This window comes from Gigantopelta aegis, chromosome 6, assembly GCF_016097555.1.
Source record: "Gigantopelta aegis isolate Gae_Host chromosome 6, Gae_host_genome, whole genome shotgun sequence".
Taxonomy (NCBI): Eukaryota; Metazoa; Mollusca; class Gastropoda; order Neomphalida; family Peltospiridae; genus Gigantopelta; species Gigantopelta aegis.
The window spans coordinates 44798501-44820608 of NC_054704.1; the positions used below are offsets into that span (position 1 = coordinate 44798501).

The window sequence follows — 22108 nt, forward strand, 5'->3', positions numbered from 1 at the left end:
CGTCTATAGGACAGCCATTCTCCAGATCGTGCACCACTCAAACATGACTGCCATTACCAGACTAGTTTACTCAATCAAAACTGGAATAGCAGAGCTCATTGGAATACATATAGCTGCGATGACATGCACTGACCAATCACTGACATAACAGTGGTGATATTAGGGCTGCGTTAAGCCAGACCGAGCAGAAAAACGTCCGCCTGACTGGTTTATGCGCTTCATGTTTAAAAGAATGACCACTTCGGAAACCAGTCAAAATAGTTCGCAAACGTTACCGAAAAACGGCTGGCTGGACCTACTTCACTGAACTCTCGCAACTGTGCGATATCACAGTGCAATGCAAAAAGACTTGCAAAAAGGATGCTTTGTTGTCAGCAGAGCCTATGAGACCTTTGTGCATTAGGCCCTGGTGTCTGCATATCCTGCACACCTGTGGCAAGGTGTTTTGGGAATCCGTAGCCTGAAACATTGTATTTTACTGCTGTAAGCTTGTAAAATATTTTCTGGAATAAAAGAATAATAAAGATGTTTGTAAGATCTGTACGTGCTATTTTTATATTGCTGCTACGGGAGCCATCTTGTTTGCTTGAGAATGAATAATATGCATTTGTTTTGATTCAGCATTCCAGAAACGCCGGGGCGGGATGTAACCCAGTGGTAAAGCGCTCGTCTGATGCGCGGTCGGTGTACAATTGATTCCCGTCGGTGGTTCCATTTGGACTATTTCTTGATCCAGCCAGTGCACCACGACTGGTATATCACAGACCGTGGTATGTGATATCCTGTCTTTGCTACTAATGGAACAATATAGCGGGTTTCCTCTCTAAGACTGTGTCAGAATGACCTAATGTTTGAAATCCAATAGCCGATGGTTAACAAATCAATGTGCTCTAGTGATGTCATTAAACAAAATAAACTTTCTCCAGAAAAAGCTGTGTATTATAAATAGCTATATCGTTGATGCTATAGAATGGCGTTTTAAACTATTTTGAAATAGTAATAATTAACTCGGAAACACTGAAATATGTGATTTCAAACCAGCGAAATCGATTTAATATGTGGACGGTCAATACATTTATCATGTTCAAAACTGTATTCAAAACATTATTGAACATTATTACATTGCCAATAATCATTAGCACCTTTTAAGGTTTTCGTCCTAATTGAGTCACCGCCATTTGAGAACAATGTTAAATATGGATGACTAACAAGGTATTTGAAACTCTATAAAACGTGTTTGTGTGTATGCCATATATAAAACATATTTATTTATAAACAAAGTTTTATAAACCGTATTTGTATATTAAAAAAATGTTTTATAGACGTATTTGTACAATGAAAAACAAGGTTTTTATTAGATTCTTGTGTACAAATAAAGTTTTCACGTTTCTGTTGTTTTGTGGTGTGTTGTCTGTGCCTCAGATTATGTGATGAAAAACAAACAAATCTTAATAAGAGTATTATTGGAGGTTTCCTCAGTGAATCCATTGAACTGGAGTTGTTGTTGTTTTTTTCTCGTGCCAACCAGTACATCACAAATGGTCAAAGATCGTGGTATGTGCTTTCCTGTCTGTGGGAAAGATCATATAAAAGATCTCTTATTGCATTAGGAAAAATGTATTGAGTTTCCTCTGATGACTACGAGTCAGAATGACCAAATGTTTGATATCCAATAGCTGATGATTACTTAATCAATGTGCTCCAGTGTTGTCGTTAAACAAAACAAATTTTATTGGGTTTTATTTTATTAATACATCAATAAATAAAATAAAAACATAAATATGAAGAAAATATATCGTTTGTTCTGTAAATACACCGACTGGTAACTTACTCGTTTACAAACGAGTGATGTATTCTGTTTCGCTAATACTCTTTGATGTTTTACCTGCACCGGTCAGTGTTTCTCCATTAGCATTCAGTCTTTCAACAGCACTGTTTTGTGTTTCATCAATATTGTTCAGTGTTTCACCAATACTGTTAAGTGTTTCATCACCACTGTTTTCCGTTTCACCAATACTGTTGAGTATTTCGCCAGTACTGTTTTCTGTTTTGCCAATACTGTTCTCTCTTTCACCAATACTGTCCAGTGTTTTACCAGAACTGTTTTGTTTTTCACCAGCATTGTTTTGTGTTTCATTAATATTGATCAGTCGTTCATCAACACTTTTCAGTGTTTCATCAGAACTGTTTTGTGTTTCACCAATACTTTTATGTGTTTCTCCAGAACTGTTTTGTGTTTCGCCAGTACTGTACAGTCTTTCATCAACACTGTTTAATGTTTCACCAGAACTGTTTTGTGTTTCACCAGCACTGTTCTGTCTTTCATCAACACTGTTCTGACTTTTATCAACACAGCTCAGTGTTTCACCAGCACTGTTCTGTCTTTCATCAACACTGATCAGTGTTTCACCAGCACTGTTCTGTCTTTCATCAACACTGATCAGTGTTTCACCAGCACTGTTCTGTCTTTCATCAACACTATTCAGTGTATCAACAACACTGTTCTCTGTTTCATCATTATTGCTATGTTTTCCTTCCGACTGCTCAGCCGCCCTTTTTAGTAAGTTGTCATAATTTGACTCGAAAGCCCGCCTCGTAATTATTCCACCGTCATCACCAGTGACATGTTCAGTAGCAGGATTTTCTGCTGCCTCACAATGCACCTCAATGCAGTGAATATCTGCTGGGTTACACACACCGGGTTTCACAGAGCCCAGTGAACTATGATTTAGACTACCTGCACTGGAGCATGTGTTGGTAAAACTGCTATCTCCCATCGATGATGATAAAGTAATTGAAGATGTCAAGTTTTGTATTCTGTTATGGTGACCGTTCATGTGTGTCGGTGTTCTGAAAGATTTTTCCTGACATCTGGGTATACAGATTCTCCTGAGGAAAAAAGGAATGATAATAATGTTATCTTATGGTATAATTACTTGAATTGTTCCAATTACTAATGATTTTATGAGTTGAATTATAATTTTTATACAGATGGACTGTAAGTCAATTTCTGAACTTACATATTAAAGGGACATACCCTAGTTTCAACCCGTGAAAACTAACACTAAGTTCAGTTAATCTACAAACCTGTAACACACTTGGATAATGTTACGATTGGTGAGATACCCTCTAAAAATAGACTAAAACTCGACTCCATAACTGTTACTTCTCAGACGCAAATGCATTTTGTGACCTTAAAAACACCAAAAACACTTCGAATGTACGGAACTTAATAATCTAAACAATAAAATCTAAGTAAAGTATTATTTAAGTTATCAAAAAACGGTTACAATAGTAAAAAAATATACGTTAGTGTTTAAAAACTAGGGTATGTCCCTTTAAAGGGGCTATCCTGAGTTATCGGTGATTGTTAAGATGATGTCGATCAACAGATAGTTTTAACGACTCTAATTAAATATTAAATATATTTTTGTCAATTAAATAATAGTTGTGGTATATTAAATGTCTTTCTGGTCGGCCTAGTATTTATATTAAGTCAACTTTCGTTTTATTTCCCCAATACAAATGTTTTCCTTACGTATGAAATTATTGGGATACCCAATCCAGATTTTGTGTGTGAGTGTGTGCGTGCGCGTGCGTGTGCGTGCATGTGCGTGCGTGCGTGCGTGCGTGTGTGTGTGTGTGTTTGTTTTATTATCCAACGGCTTCAGCTGACCATTTTTATCTGATCTTTTGCAAGAAAGAACTCGCCTCATAACAATTCTGGGGTAGTGGGGTTCAGTTCACATTTAAAGTATTTCATATTCATCTTGATCTTGCTATTAAGTTTGTTGTTGTTTTGCGGGGTAGAGCTTTTTGTTACTTGTTTGGGTTTGCTTCTGCTGTCGGCTTTTTTTTTTCTTTTTTCTTTTTTTTTCTTTTCTTTTTTTTTTGGGGGGGGTTACTGTTTTTTTTTATTTTAAGAGGGAGAGAGAATTTCTGTGTTACTTTTACATAGTTTCATTTATATGATGTCAAAATATTGTTGCCATTTGCATTTGATATATTGTTTTGTTTCAGTTATAAACGTTTTGTGTTAGTGTTGTTGCTGGTGTTATTGCACTGAGAAGTGCTTCTGGTGGAGTTCTTTGTTGTTAGACTGTGCGGCTATTGTTGTTGTTGTTGTTGTTGGTGGTGATGGTGGTGGTGGTGGTGGTTGTTTTTGCACTGACCATTAGCACAATTATTTTATATAGTTGCTGCTGCTTATGGATAATTAATGTGTAATGTTGTTCTGCATTGATCCTTTAAATAATCTCGTATTAATATTTTTAAAAATAGCATTTCGTTGGTTTTTTATGTTGCTGTTGCTGTTGCTGTTGTGTTTGTTATATATGAATATTTGTGTTATGCTCGCTATATATATGCTATTCTTTTCGTGCCCCATTTTTTCTTCTGTTTTTTCTGTGGGGTTTTTTTTTTTGGGGGGGGGGGGGGTTGGTATCAAGTGACACATTTGTAAATGCATGGCCTCCTTCAACAAATAGCAACATTTCCATTGCATCTTAGTAATACTATAATAATACCACAGGTGTAATTTGTAGAAGTAATGTCTGTACAGTTTAAAAACTGTTTATACGATATTAATACTTTTAAAGGAAACATGACACGAGACCATATTATAGCTCATTTTAAAAGAAAAATGATATAAAAATAATATACAAATAACTTTATAATAAAATACGTGTAGTTAACTTAAAATGAAGAAATTACGCTCATCAGTATCAAAGTACGATTTATGCATATTTCTTCGTGAGCGTTCGGAAAAAAAGGGAAGTGACGTCAGAGCCGCTGTACTCTTCCATTGTTGTTAACTGTTTATATATGGAGTAAGGGGCTTACGATCTTTTCAGTCCAACAGTGCCGTACTGCGCGGCCTTTGGGTGTAAAAATAAACAGTTTAAACGATCGGGATTGTCTTTTTTATGGTTTTCCAAAGGATTGTATCCGAAGAAAGACGCGTGTATTTTATCGCAAAAGAAAAGATTGGACACCAACACCGCATAGTACTTTGGTGTCGGCCTATTTACAGCCCGGAGCCCGAACGTTACCCGGAGACAAAAACAGTACTCGGTTGCGAATGCCGAGGTGTACATTGTACATATTTGGCACAAAGATACACCTCAGCATGATGTATTTATATATGTTAAAACAAAAATGTAGAATTTTTTATTTATTTATTTTTTTGGAAAAAAAAAGATTTTTCATGTTAGGGCTGTAGGCCTACATAACAAAATCTGTATTCACCGTCCGAAGAAGGAAACGTCAATAAGTAATTAAATATGGCATATACAAACATGGGATTTGGCATGAGGATACATCTCAGTACGATGTATTTAAATATGTTTTTAAAAAACGTGTAGAAAACAATAACAATTTTAAATAATGTTTTTAATCTTCGGGCGGAATACGTCACAAAAACGTTCCTCATCGCCCGAAGCCCCAAAGCAACACGAAGTTCAATACAAAATAAACCACTACTGTCGGTGTCGAAATAACTATTATGTTTCATCCACGGGCTGACTTGAGAATCGGAGTGTTGTTTTAGTTAATTGGTCCTTTCTTTCCGTGGCCTGCACATGTGATTCCTGATTGGCAGGTGTATATTGCAGGGTATCGACCAGGTAAGTGATTACCACGGTCTAGACATACGTACAAAATACGTGCCAGTTTTTTTTAAGATCACAGGGTATTGTGGCGTAACCTGTCGCGACTATAGTACAATGTTAATGGACATTATCAGCCGCCCTGCTTCATTACTGTAAATAATGCTGTAAAACCCTTGATTAAGTAGACTTTCCCCATCTAAAATTACAAAACTTACCAATTACGTAGTACCAAAGAAAAGAAAATTATCACTTGGGTATCGTGAGTGGTCGTTTTTACTCTAACGCACCCTACCAATAGGCCTAATAATATGCTCCTTTTTTTTATGAGAGAAAAATACTATAACCCCATTTCGTTCTATTGATGCAAATAGAAATATATTTAGTTTAAAAGTTGATTATACTCTCAAGTCATTTATGTTGTTTTACAAGCCAGGTTAATGAAAGTGAAGCGCCTTGTCGTAAATTAGAGCGTTTGTTTACACTGTGCATACAGATTTCATTATGTACAGCCCGAACATAAAAAATGCGATATTTTCTAAAAAAAAAAAAAAAAAAAAATGTTTGTCCTACATTTATATTTTTTACATATTTAAATACATCATATCGAGGTGTATCTTTATGCTAAATATGAACAGTATACACCTCGGCATTAGCATCAGAGTTTTGGTTTTGTCTCCGGGTTACTTTCGGGCTCCGGGCTGTAAATTGGTCGACCGGTCTGGTCTGGCACCATCAGTTTCTCCACCCTCCGACTCGCTATCCGTTTTGTCTTCAGTATCACTGTTGTAAGTAAATGTGTGTCTTTCTTCATTTACTAACAGCTCATATTGATACGGCAAAACGTTTTGCGAACGAACACTCATTGTTTTGGTAAGCTGTGCAAGTCTTAGATTCTTTATGAGTGGTACGGACTAATGCTTTTAAGTGTAAGGCTTCAGATCAAGCGACGCGTCTCTGACGTCACGGACCTCGTGATTGCCCTGCTCATTAAAGATCGGCAATTTCCGCTAAGAGCTCGTATCTGGGGTTCTTTTATGGAGATATTTTAAGTAATTTATTTTTTATAAAAAATTTTTTTAGGTGATTCAGTTTATAATTAATTGTACATGGTTGGTGCCAAATATGGTTTACGTGACATGTTTCCTTTAATTATAGTTTGCATTTCTACAAAATAGCTTGGTATGAACTTCGAAAGGAATGTATAATGATATCGGTTGCAGTTAGAACATGGTTTAAGCTCTTAATTGTACACGTGAATAACCCGCTGGTAAAATCTCTACAGCATATTCACAATGTGTAATTGATATATAACACGTTTAGGCCAGATATCTCGTGCTTGAACATTTAATGACCGTGGTTTGCGAATGGGGATGTTGTAGCAGTCCAAAATGTCCCGTTGGCCTCGGTCAATATCAACGTGTTCTGTCATCAGTATTTAGGGGGTTTAAATTACTGTTTAAAAACATCGAAAATATCAAAACATCCAAATCCAATCACCAAATCCAATTTCCCTCTGGCAGGCCTAGTTCGTCATTGAAAGTTGTGTTTTTATTAATCACATTTGTGTCAATATTCCGCTGTAAATTCTACGAAAAATAGCGTTAAAACGTTTGATGTATCTAAAAATGTCTAATGCTTCTTGCATCCTTCTACAACTAGTTTTTCTATAGATGACCATGCTAAATACTATTAATGAAGGTAGAGTTAGGTAAGTAACAGAGTCCATGTTATTACATAGGTTGCTTTGTTGACAATATTATTCTTTAACACTGGACACTGTGTTATGTGCATACGCCGCCTGTTAAACTAAGGAAATCTGGGCATATATAAAGGTAGTCTCATTGTATTGAATTCTGAGGTTTTAGGTGGTAAAGAAACAGCATGTGTGTGTGTGTTTGTGTGTGTGTGTGTGAAAGAGAGAGAGAGAGAGAGAGAGAGAGAGAGAGAGAGAGAGAGAGAGAGAGAGAGAGACAGACAGACAGACAGACAGACAGACAGAGAGAGAGAAACAGACAGAGACAGAGAGACAGACAGAGAGACAGACAGAGACATACCTGAGTAGCTGGCAACGAATGAGTTTATGAAACTCTTTATTAAACTCCTTGCTTTGCTTCGTGTAGATAATAGCATTTATGGCGTAGTTACATAAGAGTATCAGGTACGTGCCCGTCCAGGCAAGATCCCACTGGACATCGCAATAACTGCAGTTCTTTGGAAGTAAGGCGTTAACGGGATAGGTGATAGAGTTAGGAAGAGACAAACAAATGTAAACTATTGCCAATATCAACAGTATCCACGTTTTACGTCTCTTTGTACCTTGTTGTTGAACCATGCCCGGGTATTTTAGCCTGTGGATGATTAACACTGAGCATGTAAACATTATCACAAACGGAATGAATGATAAAATACACAAATCTATCCAAACAAATATGTCTGCGTCGTAACGACGCCAATCCTTGTATTGACGCAAGTTCTCGTGTCTGATGTTACACTTGTCGTCATTGTCGCGTCCGTACATCACCAGCATGTGAGCATTTATCGCACATATCAAAACAAAAACAACTACTAATTTCAACATTGCTCTTTTAACGGTGCACCATTTTTTGAATTTGAAAGGAAAGTAAACGCTGATAAACCTCTCGATTGAAAGAGACACCAGAATCCATCCAGAGAAATCCATGAAAGTGTACGTAAGGAATTGATGAAATTTGCAGCTTGCGTCTGAAAGGTCTCGTACATCTAAGTCAAACGTGTATTTAATCCACAGTCTGCCGAGGCTAGTGAACAAAACTGCAGTATCAGTGACAGCTAAAATAAACAGATGAAAATAGGCTTTAGAAGAGGTGATTTTCAGTTTGATGAAAATCCACATGGCAATAAAGTTGCCGATTAATCCGGGAATGAAAATAAGTGGTCCGCATATTCTCCACAACCACCTGGTTGTTTCAGTCAAACGTTCGGTGTCTGTGTCGTTCATATTGCTGACTGGACTGCTGGACATAACCTATGTTAGTGGCTGTTTTGGGTGTACGTTCATTATCGGTTCAGTTACGATCACGTGGAAATCACCTAAGAGGTTACAAATATCGACTGAAGAAACGCGACCCGGTCCGCCTTTTATACATAACACACAAGACACGGCTCACAAAACGCATTCAGTCAAGTCAGTTGAACCTCCGGTTTACCAGTTTAGTAATTTTATATATGCGCATGTCTGTTCCAGTAACTGGAGCAGACATGCGCTTATATATCAAATAACTGAGTTATTATAACAGGATGTGATATTGCATTTCCAAACTTGAGTCAATATTATGTGACAATAGCCCTCCTGAGAAACCAAATATTGACCTTTCTGCTTGTATGACGTTTGATGCCATATCAAATACCCGTGGTTTCGTGAAGGTGGAATATACCGCAAGTGTTGTTTGTACACACATGTAGTTGGTTATATAGACAGACAGACAAACCTGTATAGATAGATAGATAAAGACTAAAATAATTTTTGTTATGGATAATAATGGCTAAAAGATAAATAAATAACTCTTCTTTTTTTGCAATGTTCCTTTAATTCATTTGTCTTGATGGTAGAAATTACAGTAGTCTATGTCATCAGGAGGCATAAAGAGTTCATCTTTATTATAGTATTTATATATTTATGTGCATGTGTGTACCTATAGAAATATGGAGACAAAAACAAATATTGTAGCATGGATAATTATTACATGGATAATTATAAACAATGTAACTAACATGTGAGAGGCATTGTTCACTTGACATGACCTTTATAATACTGACTATCTATTAGAACATCATAAGTTATTCCCGTGGACCCTTCATATATATACACATACACATACATACATACATACATACATACATACATACATACATACATACATACATATATATATATATATATATATATATATATATATATATATATATATATATATATATATATATATATTGTGACAAAATCCCCACGTCGTTATTACGTAGCTGTGGTGATATACCTGGTGTTGTGTGATTCGTGTCGAGCGGTGGCCACTATAACTTATAAACTCTTTCCCCAATATTTGTACCCTCTTTATTCTGTATTATCTGTCTCTTTCCTGTACTGTATATCTTTAATCTGTATCTCTTTCCTGTACATTACTTCTCTAATCTGTCTTTCTTTCTTGTGCTATATCTCTTCAATCCGTACTATGCATTTCTTTCCTGTGCATTACCTCTCTATTCTAATATCTGCATGTCTTTCCTGTACATTACCTCTCTATTCTAATATCTACATGTCTTTCCTGTACATTACCTCTCTATTCTAATATCTGCATGTCTCTTTCCGTACTATGCATTTCTTTCCTGTACATTACCTCTCTATTCTAATATCTGCATCTCTTTCCTGTACATTACCTCTCTATTCTAATATCTACATGTCTTTCCTGTACATTACCTCTCTATTCTAATATCTGCATCTCTTTCCTGTACATTACCTCTCTATTCTAATATCTGCATCTCTTTCCTGTACATTACCTCTCTATTCTAATATCTGCATCTCTTTCCTGTACATTACTGCTCTCTTTCCTGTATTACTATTCTAATATCTGCATGTCTTTCCTGTACATTACCTCTCTATTCTAATATCTACATGTCTTTCCTGTACATTACCTCTCTATTCTAATATCTGCATGTCTTTCCTGTACATTACCTCTCTATTCTAATATCTGCATCTCTTTCCTGTACATTACCTCTCTATTCTAATATCTACATGTCTTTCCTGTACATTACCTCTCTATTCTAATATCTGCATCTCTTTCATGTACATTACCTCTCTATTCTAATATCTACATTTCTTTCATGTACTATATCTCTGTAATGTGTTTACTTACAGTGGCCTTAATTCACAACACAGGTTGTCAACAGAAAATAATTTAATAAATTTGAGAAATGTACTCTCAAATTGTTAGATGGCAGGCACACAAAGTGCAAGATAAATAAAGAGTAATTATTACAGTAACTGTCCTGTAATATGTAGAAATTAAATGAAAGAAGAACAAAGTCAGGTAGAGTTAAACTCAAGAAATGTATTCTTCTAAATAATTAATAATATTAACAAGAGCAGTATAATAGTCACAATTTATTAACTACACAAAATACATCAATTTAGTATTTAGAATTTAATTATGATTTCATTAATAAACTTTCTAATACCTTATATAGTTCATTTATTTATACTTATTTACACAATTTTAAGTTTTATCCTATCCCGTCACTCAGTTCGTCAACCGTCACTACGTCAAGGAGAGGGGTTAACTTTAACGTGAACCTAACGCTGTGAAAATCTGTAATCTATGACTGTAATCTTTAAATACTTTTTCTTTATCTGTTCTGTGGGTATGTGTTGTATCTGTGTGATAATATTTCTGTATTTCTTTATTTCTTTGCAATCTGTATGGTCCGAGAAACTGAATGCCAACCGTCATGACGTCGCGCTTTTTATACCCCGTACCAACCCCTTATTTAGGGAAAAAGGTCGGATAAAAATAGGAATATTCTATATACGGTAAAGAAGGTCAGGTTATAAATAGCGCATACTATATAACGTAAACAATGTCAAGTTAAAAATAGCACTAAGTCATAAATGCCGGAAATTAGGAATTAATAAATACAAGAAACTAATATTTAAGGAAAGCACTATTTTTCTAATAACTACTATACACTAGCATATTTAAATAATATCATAAATTATCTAAACAATAGTCCCGTTTACCAGCTAATTAATATAGCAACAGGCTGAAAATCGTTCATATGTAAAGTTCAAACATGGCAGCTTCCATGCAAATAAAATTGGGCTATTTTCACAGCTTCAACTGGCTAGAACTGGTAAACACGATAACGACAGGTAGTGACTGGTACATCATTCGATTACATACAAATTCTATACTATTTCTTAAATAGTAAGAGTAATAATGACAAAGAATATTTCAATATTTTCCCTGAAAAACGATTTCTGAACCGGTAGTCTGCGGTCCGTCAAATAACCGCGAAGGCCCGTAATTGCGACTTTGTCAATCAAACAACAACATTAATAATTACTAAACGTCCACATTTTGTTACATTATATATATATATATATATATATATATATATATATATATATATATATATATATATATATATATATATATATATATATATAAAGGTCCAGTTACATGTAATTCATTCTCAAAATTATTTAAGTCGGTATAAAACACACAGTGAACAAATGTTTCACCTTGTAACACTCCAACTTTAAGATTAAATAACTGTGAAAACTGAGACAGATATGTCACAAATTTATTTACTTATATATCTACATTATTAATATTTTACATTTTATAGTAGAATTAATTTTCTTCCGTCAAGGAGAATCCGAACTAGAACGTGGTATAACCGTCGCTGACGCGTTTGTAGAAAATGTTCTGAGTGATTCAGAACGTTCGATGTTGCTGCAAAAGAAAAATATACCATCATTAACCATTATGTGTCTTTAGTATTGAATAAAAATTATAAAACAAGTGTCCGTGCATGACAATCGAAGGACGATTTTAGGAATACATTTTTATTTTAAAACATGTATTAGATTCAAAACGTGTCTATTAAGTGTGGTAATCACAACGACCAGTTGTTTTAGTTTATAAAATACGATATTATTCTAATACTTATTACACTGGGCATAACTGTAGGCAGTAACGTACACGATTATCAAAACACAGATGTATGTAATTCATTATTTCAGTCTGTCGTTTTAAAATCATAGTTAAACAGTTAAAGTGTTTTGTTTAACGACACCACTAAAGTACATTAATTTATTAATCATCGGATATTGGATGATAAACATTTGGTAATTGTGTTATATTGTCTTAGAGAGGAAACCCGCTACATTGTTTTCCATTTGTTGCAAGGGATCTTTTTCATGCACCATCCCACAGACAGGATAGCACATACCACAGCCTTTGATATACCAGTCGTGGTGCACTACCTGGAACGAAAACAGCCCAGTGGGCTCACCGACGGGGATCGATTCCAGACGGACCGCGCATCAATCAAACGCTGTACTACTGAGCTGCATCACGCCCCCATTGAAATCAAGGTGCGGGTTTTTTTAAAAATGCACATATTAATCACTAATATACACACTATAGAAAGAAGCTCGACAGCACCCCTTCCAATAATCTTCCGGTTAAATACGTAGTTGCTGACGGGTTTCTTCACGTAGTATGTGTATTAGTCATTAATATGTGATTTTTTTTATTGATTTTTTTTATCATGAAACTCGAACGTGATCGATGGTATTTAACGTCAAAAAATTTGATTTTTATAATATTAGAGCGGGAATCTTTGCCTACGGTTTCGTAGACAAAGATTGCGCAATATTGATAAAGATTGTTCTCTGACGGTTAGAGAGAGAGCGTGATAACTCGCCAGATGTCCGTCTAGCTCTCTTACCGTTAGAGTACTCGGGCTAATGTGCCGGCAGTGGGTTTCCTCTCTTTCTCGTTTCCAAATGTCAAAATAACCATATGTTATGCTAGGATCAGACTACCAACTGCCAGCAGAAAGTTGGCCAACTCGACGGTTGCGTTGTAATTTCCCCAAATCCCAACTTAAGACGGGTGATCTCAGATTAACAACCAATGTGTTTTACGACGAGAATCGAGGTGTTCATTTCATTTCAACCTATATCCAATTAAGGCTCAAGCACATTGTCCCTGACACACACCTCTGCTATATATCCAGGACAGTGAGTTAGTTGTTAGTGGTTAGTGAGAGAGACGAGGATGTAGAGGTCTTACACCGACCCGTTGAGTCGTAAAAACTCGCTCTGGGTGGGAGCTGATACCGGGCTGCGAACTCTGTACCTACCAGACTTATATCCGATGACATAACCACGACACCACCGAGGCCGGTATCGAGTTGTAAGAGCGTTCAGACAAGCAATTGGACCGACATAGAAGATGTGACAGCAGAAAGTTGGCAGTTGGTAGTCTGAGCCTAGCATAACCCATTAATTGATAGTATAAGCGCACCCGTCGTAAATCAGAAGTTGGAGGAAATTGCAATGCAACCATAGTTTGACAACTTTCTGCTGGCAGTTGGTAGTCTTAGCCTAGCATTAGATAACTAATGCTCGTAGTTTAACTTCTGTTGAGGTGTCGTTTAACAAACATTCCTTTCCTTTAAAATCACTACGATATGAATTCATGAATACTTTAGTATTTAACGACACTCCTACATAAAGAATGAATTCGTTATTGGGTGTCAAACAAAGGTAAGTACATGCAATCATTCCATAAAATCAGTAAGAGACGCATTTCGCCGCAGACGATCTCCGATACAGGGCCCAATTTCACAAAATATCGTAAGTCTAGTTTTGCACGTAAACGTAAATCTACGACTAAACTACAATTTTTATATTATTACTAATAGTACAATAAATATAGTTTGAAGTACACATATTTCATTTTCTTTTATCCTCAAAATGCTCCATCTTCCGTGATGATGTCACTTTTCTGCATGAAATAATGTCAAACACGTGGAAACGTATGACCGGTATAACTGCCAGTTGCAGACGTAAACTTACGGTTTTGTTTAGTAAAATTGGCCCAAAACTGCAAAACTAAACCTGTTTCAACTTCAACATATACGCACGTCAAAATATAAACAGTAAAGCGTCTTTAGTCTGGTCTTTTGACAGGTTTCCAGTTACATATGATACATGATAATAATATTATTATATGCATGCTAGAATGTAAACAGTAACGCGTCGTTTGATCCTTTGAACCATGTGTTTTTCATCAAGACCTCATTTCAGAGACTGGACGTTCGACTTCCTCCTGGTTGCTGTGCTCTAGTGGTGTCATTAAACAAAACAAACTTTAACTTTTTTATCTTCCTGTGCCCCGTTCCACGAAGCGATCTTAGCCCTAAGATTACCTTAATTGCATAGCTACCCTATGCACTTAAGTTGATCTTAGGGATAAGATCGCTTCGTGGAACGGGGCCCTGGTTGTTGACATATTACATCTCCGATTACTGTCAGTGGTATCTGTTGCATAATAATCACAAAACCCAGTCGCATACATCGCCTTGTACGGTCTCGTTATACCACATAACAAATGCACTTAGTAACAAAGAGAGCCGGGTAAAGCGCTAGCTTGATGCGCGGTCGGTCTAGGATCGATCCCCGTCGATGGGCCCACTGGACTATTTCTCGCTCCAGCCAGTGCACCACGACTGGTATATCAAAATATATTATTGTTGTAACATGCATGTATTATGGAGAAGGCCTAGTAAGTTGTATAACTTGTGCCTAATCCATTTGTTCTTTAAAAAGCAATTAAATATGTTTCAATCAATCAATCAGAGGCCGTGGTATGTGTTATCCTGTCTGTGGGATGGTGAATATAAAATACCCCGTAGCGGATTTCCCTCTGTAAGATAATATGTCAAAATTACCAAATGTTTGAAACCCAATAGCCGATAAATTAATGGGGCATTGTGCTCTAATAGTGTCGTTAAACCAAACAAACTTTTATTAACAAAGAGATGGGCGGTATCTAGCTCAATCGGTAGAGCGCTGGCCTGAGGTGCTTAGGTCGCAGGATCTAATCTTCTCGGTGAACCCATCTTCTGATTGAGTTTGTATCATACATTATATTTGGAAGAATATGTTCCTCTATGACTGGTACGTGCTGGGATCGCACCTCGGTACCGGCTTCCCACCAGAGTAAGATTTTAGAGCACATTGATTTATTCGTCACATTAATTGTAAAACATTTTCCATTAGCAGAAAAGGATCTTTTATATGCACTATCCTACAGACAGGACAGCAAAGAGTATGGCCTTTTATATACCAACCATGCGGTGCTGGTTGAAACCGGAAAAAACCACGACCAAGTACACGAGCAAGTAAAGTAAAGTACACTTATAACGAACATGCTTAGAACGAACTACTGCATAGAACGAACTGATCGTAAAGTCCTGTTTTATCTCCCTATACATTAATAACCAACTTATGCAAATGTGTATAGCGAGCCATTGCTATAACGAACTAACTATCATGGTCCGTTTTGGTTCGTTATAAGAGTACACGACCAAAGCAACTCAACCGTCTGAGCAAGTATGTTTTAAGTGATCAACGACAGTTATAAAGGTAATTATACCAGACTATTTATCACTGTTATCACTAACAACTAACAAACAGGCCAGGGAGTGTCTTTGAGTGCATGTCTTCCGTGTTTAAGACGATCAAACTAACCACATATCAAACTAGTCATTCTTATATCTTGCGTTTTGAAAATAAATGGTCTAGACAGGTCAATCATCTAATCTGTATTATGGCTAGGAAATGGTTAATAATAATTTTAAAAAATAATAATAAAATAAAGAAAAACAAGTTACGGTTTGTTTTGTTTAACGACACCACCAGAGTACATTGGATGGCAAACATTTGGTAATATTTAACTAGTGGTCTTAGATGAAATCCGCTACTTTGTTCCATTAGCAGCAAGGGGTCTTTTTTATATGCACCTTCCCAAAGACAGGACAGCACATACCACGGTTGGGATGGGGGAAAAGCACAATCTGAGAATGGGGCCACTGATGAGATGTGATCCTATGACGCAAGTACCTCGGGCGAGTGCTATACAAACTGGAACAAACATTACATTTCATGTTTTACGATTTAACTACTCCGTTTCTAGAAGGAGATATTTTTCGTAGATAATAGCTTTCTTATTGCGTATGTTATGTATATCACACAATGTATCTGACAAAACAGTATTCATGTCTTAGCCTACTTGTAATCTATACCTGCGCTCAACGTTTTCTCCATACTATCCGGATTATAACACGCGTCATCAACGGTTCGGTTACAACTTTGGGTTTTTCCAAATTTAGCCACTTATAAGTGTGTTAAGTTATATTCGTGGTAAAGTACATATGAAAAAATCCCCTGGGCTAAATGGTTAAAATTAACATATAATATAATATAATATAATATAATATAACAGCCTGTTTTGTATAATATAAGACTTCATTCCTTTAAATTACGAAACCATCTGTAGGGTTATAATAAGTAATCCATACAGTTTGTTTAAGTATAATAGTTCACGTACGCAAGTTTTGGCGCTATGCGAGCGCAGAACGTGGAAAGAAAGAAATGTTTTATTTAACGACGCACTCAACCAGAACGTGGAGTGCCGACGAAAGAAAGAAAGAAATGTTTTATTTAACGACACTCAACACATTTTATTTACGGTTATATGGCGTCAGACATATGGTTAAGGACCACACAGATATTGAGAGAGGAAACTTCATGGGCTACTCTTTTCGATTAGCAGCAAGGGATCTTTTATATGCACCATCCAAGAGACAGGATAGTACATGCCACGGCCTTTGTTACATCAGTTGTGGAGCACTGGCTAGAACAAGAAATAACCCAATGGATCCACCGACGGGGATCGATCCTAGACCGACCGCGCATCAAGCGAGCACTTTACCACTGGGCTACATCCCGTCCCTTAGTAGATAATAGATTTCTTAGTCCGTATGTTATTATATCACACAATGTGTCTGACAAAACAGTATTCACGTCTTAGCCTACTTGTAATTTAAAGCTGCGCTTAACGTTTTCTCCACACTATCCGGATTATAACACGCGTCATCAACGGTTCGGTTACATCTTTGGGTTATTTCCAAATTTAGCCACTTATAAGTGTGTTAAGTTACGTTCGTGGTAAAGTGCATATAAAAAATTCCCATGGGCTAAATGGTACAATTAACATATAATATAATATAATATAATATAATATAATATAATATAATATAATATAACATACATGTAACATACATGTAATATAATATAATATAATATAATATATAAATGTAATATAATATAACATACATGTAACATACATATAATATAATATAATATAACAGTCTGTTTTGTATAATCTCAACAACAACAAAAATAATAGATATTTTGGAATGTTTTATTGTAATATGATACAAATTGTATCTGTTTTTGTTGATATAAAAGCATACAAAGTTGGAGCTTTTATTCTCTGTTGAAACTGCTAGTTGTATGGCAAATTGACATTGAAAAAGTCAAAAAATAGTGATTGACAATGATTTTAAACAGAATAACTCTTCAAACAATAACACTTTTCCGTTCAGGAAATTACTGTCAATAGCGTGTGTGACCTCCACGTGCTTGAATTACTGCTCGGCATCGCCTTGGGAAGCTTTGTACCAAATTTCGAAACTCGGCTTGAGGAATTTGGAGCCATTCTTCTTCCAAGGAGTCTGCAAGTTCTTGGAGTGTATTTGGAGCTTGTGGTCGCTTAGAAATTCTTTGTTCAAGAATGTCCCAAGCATGCTCTATTGAGTTGAGGTCAGGTGAGTAAGCTGGCCAATCCATACGTTGAATTGTTTCCCTGTTGAGATAGTCATTCACCAATCTTGCTCGATGAGGTCTGGCATTGTCGTCCATTAACAGGAACCCATCTCCAATAGCACCAGCATAAGGTCGAACAATTGGATCAAGGATCTCATTTCGGTATCTCATAGCAGTCAAACGTCCATTTGGAACTGATGCCTCCCCAGACCATAATGGATCATCCTCCAAAACGATCATGTTCCACCACACAACAATCTTTGAACCTTTCATTTCTCTGTCGCCAAACACATCGTCTGCCATCATGCAAGTCCAAGCAAAACCTGGATTCATCTGTGAAAAGGATAGGACGCTAATCGTCTACAGGAATGTCGACTTAATTTCTGAAAACTTGAACTGGATGATAACGATGAGCTGAGCGTGTAGATGAGACTTATGCAGCCTGTTTCTAAACGTTTGTGTAGAAATGTTTATGCCAGTGGCATTCCTGAATTGTCTGTTGAGTTCTGTAGCCGAAGACAGACGGTTTCGTTTTGCCATCAACGTGATTTGTCGGTCCTGAGGAGCTGTAGTTTTCTTTGGACGACCAGTTTGTGGTCGTCTTTGGACAGTTCCAGTGTTTTGAAACTTATCCCATATCTACCGATTACACTGTGACTTACGCCAAACCGATTCCCAACTTGACGTTGGGATGAACCAGCTTGCAATAAACCAACGGCTCTAGCAGAATCTTCGGTGTAAGGTGACGACGTTGTGGCATTCTTCCGATTTTAACGATTTAAACAGCAAAAAACAGCAAGCAAAAGGACGTGGGTCGTACGGGATTACCATAAAATGAAATTAACGACAGCCGAATTTCCAACACGTGTTGGGATATTCACGAAATAACTGCCCCGTGCACGATTTTTGTGCGTACCATGAGTTGCAATTTACTCTCGCACTGTTTAGAAATCATATCTGGTCAACACTTGTTGAAATAATATAATATAAACAAAACTTCGTCCAAAATATCTACTGGCCCTTAATTTATTTTGTTCAGTATATAAGACTTCATTCCTTTAAATTACATTTACGAAACCATCTGTAGGGTTATAATAAGTAATCCACGCAGTGTAATAGTTCACGTACGCAGGTTTTGGCGCTGTGCGAGCGCAGAACGTGGAGTGCCGACGCGTCAAAATATCGATTATATGGTTATTTATAGCAGTTTTTCCTTCTGAATGGCGCAATAGCCTTTCCAAAACCTGCGCACAAGACAAACAGCCCTAAATGCTTACTTCTGTTTGTAACCTTTGATTATTTTACATCGCAGCATAGGTGATAATGAATGAGCTAAATCAATTCTTGACTCGGTGGCCTGTTAATAGACCGAGACAAACATAGAAACAAACATCAAACACATAACAGACACACATAGGATGTGCAAATAGAACAGCCTTTGATTTAGCAGTCGTAATGCACGAACGACAGAAAGACACTGAATTGGAAGGAACTTTAGGAAAGAAAAAAATCATTAACAACTCAGCACATTTTACATTACAGCTATTTCGTGTTATTTGGTTATTTCGACAATACATCAATAGAGAAAAAGATAGGAAACCCACTGTCGCCAGATAGACTACTCTTACCACTGAAGCCGCAAGGGATCTTTTGTATGAGTTTATCCATAGACAAAACATATCACGGAAAAAACCGAGTCCACTGACGATGATCGATCCTGCTACCCATCGCACGGCAGTCGAGCGCTCTACTACACCACAAGAACAAATTAATTTATTAATCATCGGCTATTGGATGTCAAACATTTGGTTATTTTGACATATAGTCTTAGAGAGGAAACCCGCTACATGTTTTCATTAGTAGCAATGGATCTTTTATATGCACCATCCCACATACAGGATAGCACATACCACGGCCTTTGATATACCAATTGTAGTGCACTGAAATAGCCCAAAGGATCCACCGACAGGGATCGATCCTAGAACGACCGCGAGTCCTTCACAACTGGGTTACGTCTCGTCGCCCGAACACTTAAGTAGAGACAAGGACAACGAAAAACAAACAACAAATGGAGATATAAGAATTCTCTCTTCCTACAAACCTCGGCGTCGTTCGATGAAAGAGTTTACGAAACTCCCACCTGAATTTCTTACTGCGGGCCGTGTACAGGACGATGTTGATGGAGTAGTTGCACGCCTGCACCAGAAACGTCACGGACCAGGCGAGGCTTATTCTGGCAATGGACTGGTAACAATCAGCGGTGATGTAGCTGAAGATGATGTACGTGGACGAGTGGGGCAGGCTCAGGCAGACGTAGAGGACGGCGAAGACAAGCAGCAGTCGCGTGTCGCTCGTGTTCCTGTCCATCTTCGGCCGCCCCCGGCTCGTCGTGTCCGGGTCCGTCGTGGAAACAGCGCCAGTCCTCGGGTTGTACGCGAAGTCAGATCGACTCAGTTTGCGGATGATCAGCACGGAGCACACGAGCATGATCACGAAGGGGATGAAAGACACGAAAAGGAGATCTAGCCAAACGAATACGTGAATATCGTAATACCTCATTTCCTCGTTTACGGGTTCACATGACATGTCACTGCCGTCGGGAATCAGTCCGTACGTCCACAGCAGATGGGCGTTGATGATGCAGCAGACGAAGAACATGGCTGCCAGTTTGCAGACTGCACGTCTGACCGTGCACCACCGCTTGAAGTCGAAAGGGAAGTAAACGCTTATCACCCTCTCACATGACAGAGATACCAAAATCCAGGGAGAGAAGTCCGACAAGGTGTACGATAGAAATTCGTGAATTTTGCATCCTAGATTGGAGATGTTGCGCAGATCATAGTTGAATGTAAATACGATCCACTGTCTTAAAAGAACGGTAACCAATATAGCGCTGTCGGTGATGGTTAAAACGAAGAAATGAACGTTGGCGGTCGAAGAGGCGATGTCCAGTTTTGAGAAAATATAGATGACAATGATGTTGCCTGTAAGTCCAGGGAAAATGAGAAGAGCGCCACATATCCTCCACAACCACACCAGTATGACCACCTCGACGATACTATTAGGGTCAGATGGATGCATGTTATCAGTTGAATTGTTGAAATCGGCCATTCTTGATGACAATATATAATTTATATGTTCGCAGAAATGGTGTATTGACAGGCAAATTCTTGGTGATGATCAAAATTAAAAAACGTCCGTGCTTATATTTAATAAAGGTTCAAGCACGCTGTCATGGGTACGTAATTTAACTAACAGACTGGCTTATAGTTTCAAAATATTGATTAATTGATAAGCTAGTTAAATTACAGCAGATAATTTATGAATAATGTGTAATTATCTAACGCTTGGGATTCGTCGTGATAAAATCTATACAATTACATTAATAAATGATGGGTGGAAGTTGGTAGATTCCACGACATGGGTTTTGTTTCACTGACAGTTCTCAAAGATGTCACTGGTCAATACAATAATTAGTGGTTATTTGCTAAATCTTCATACGAGTGTCGAGTTATCGTGATCAAAGGCGTTTGACAAAGCTTAACTGTACTTAAGCTTAAGCACTACATATTATTGAAATTACTGACGTACAGAGCATCAACTCGTTGGAGGGAGGGGGAGATGAGTGTGGAGGGGTCTTCGGTAGTGCATGACTTCTTTCAGTGGAGGAACGCTCGATTTCTGGATTTGGGGGGGGGGGGGGGGGGTTGGTTGTATGGTCGATCTGCCTTCCCGGACCCAATGATTTATATATTTTTGTTCCAGCCCGTGATCCATGGTTTATAAAAGACTTGGTATATGTTGTTCTGTATGTGGGGAAGGAATATTTTATATAGATATAGATATAGATATAGATTTTATATAGATATAGATAGATAGATAGATAGATAGATGCCACCAAAGCACATTATTAATCATCGGCCATTGGATGGCAAACATTTGGTAATAATTTGTCTCGATGTCTTAGAGGAAACCCGCTATATTTTTCCATTACTAGCATGGGATATTCTATATGCACTTCCCCACACAGGACAGCACATACCACGGCGCTAAATCCTGCTCC

At 37.3% G+C, this 22108-nt stretch overlaps 2 protein-coding genes across 2 annotated transcripts; both read right to left on the reverse strand.

The window, feature by feature from the left end:
- Positions 1-1727: 1727 nt before the first annotated feature.
- On the reverse strand, positions 1728-8754 carry LOC121375465 (putative leucine-rich repeat-containing protein DDB_G0290503). The gene is made up of 2 exons (XM_041502932.1): positions 7664-8754; positions 1728-2889 (listed from the first exon to the last, which is right to left on the reverse strand). Exons 1-2 carry the CDS (start codon positions 8608-8610, stop codon positions 1836-1838), a joined length of 2001 nt encoding a protein of 666 aa, XP_041358866.1. The 5' UTR covers positions 8611-8754; the 3' UTR covers positions 1728-1835.
- A 9651-nt stretch (positions 8755-18405) lies between these two features.
- Positions 18406-21156, reverse strand: LOC121374570 (P2Y purinoceptor 2-like). Its single transcript, XM_041501675.1, has 2 exons — positions 20147-21156; positions 18406-18646 (listed from the first exon to the last, which is right to left on the reverse strand). Exons 1-2 carry the CDS (start codon positions 21154-21156, stop codon positions 18406-18408), a joined length of 1251 nt encoding a protein of 416 aa, XP_041357609.1.
- Positions 21157-22108: the final 952 nt, after the last annotated feature.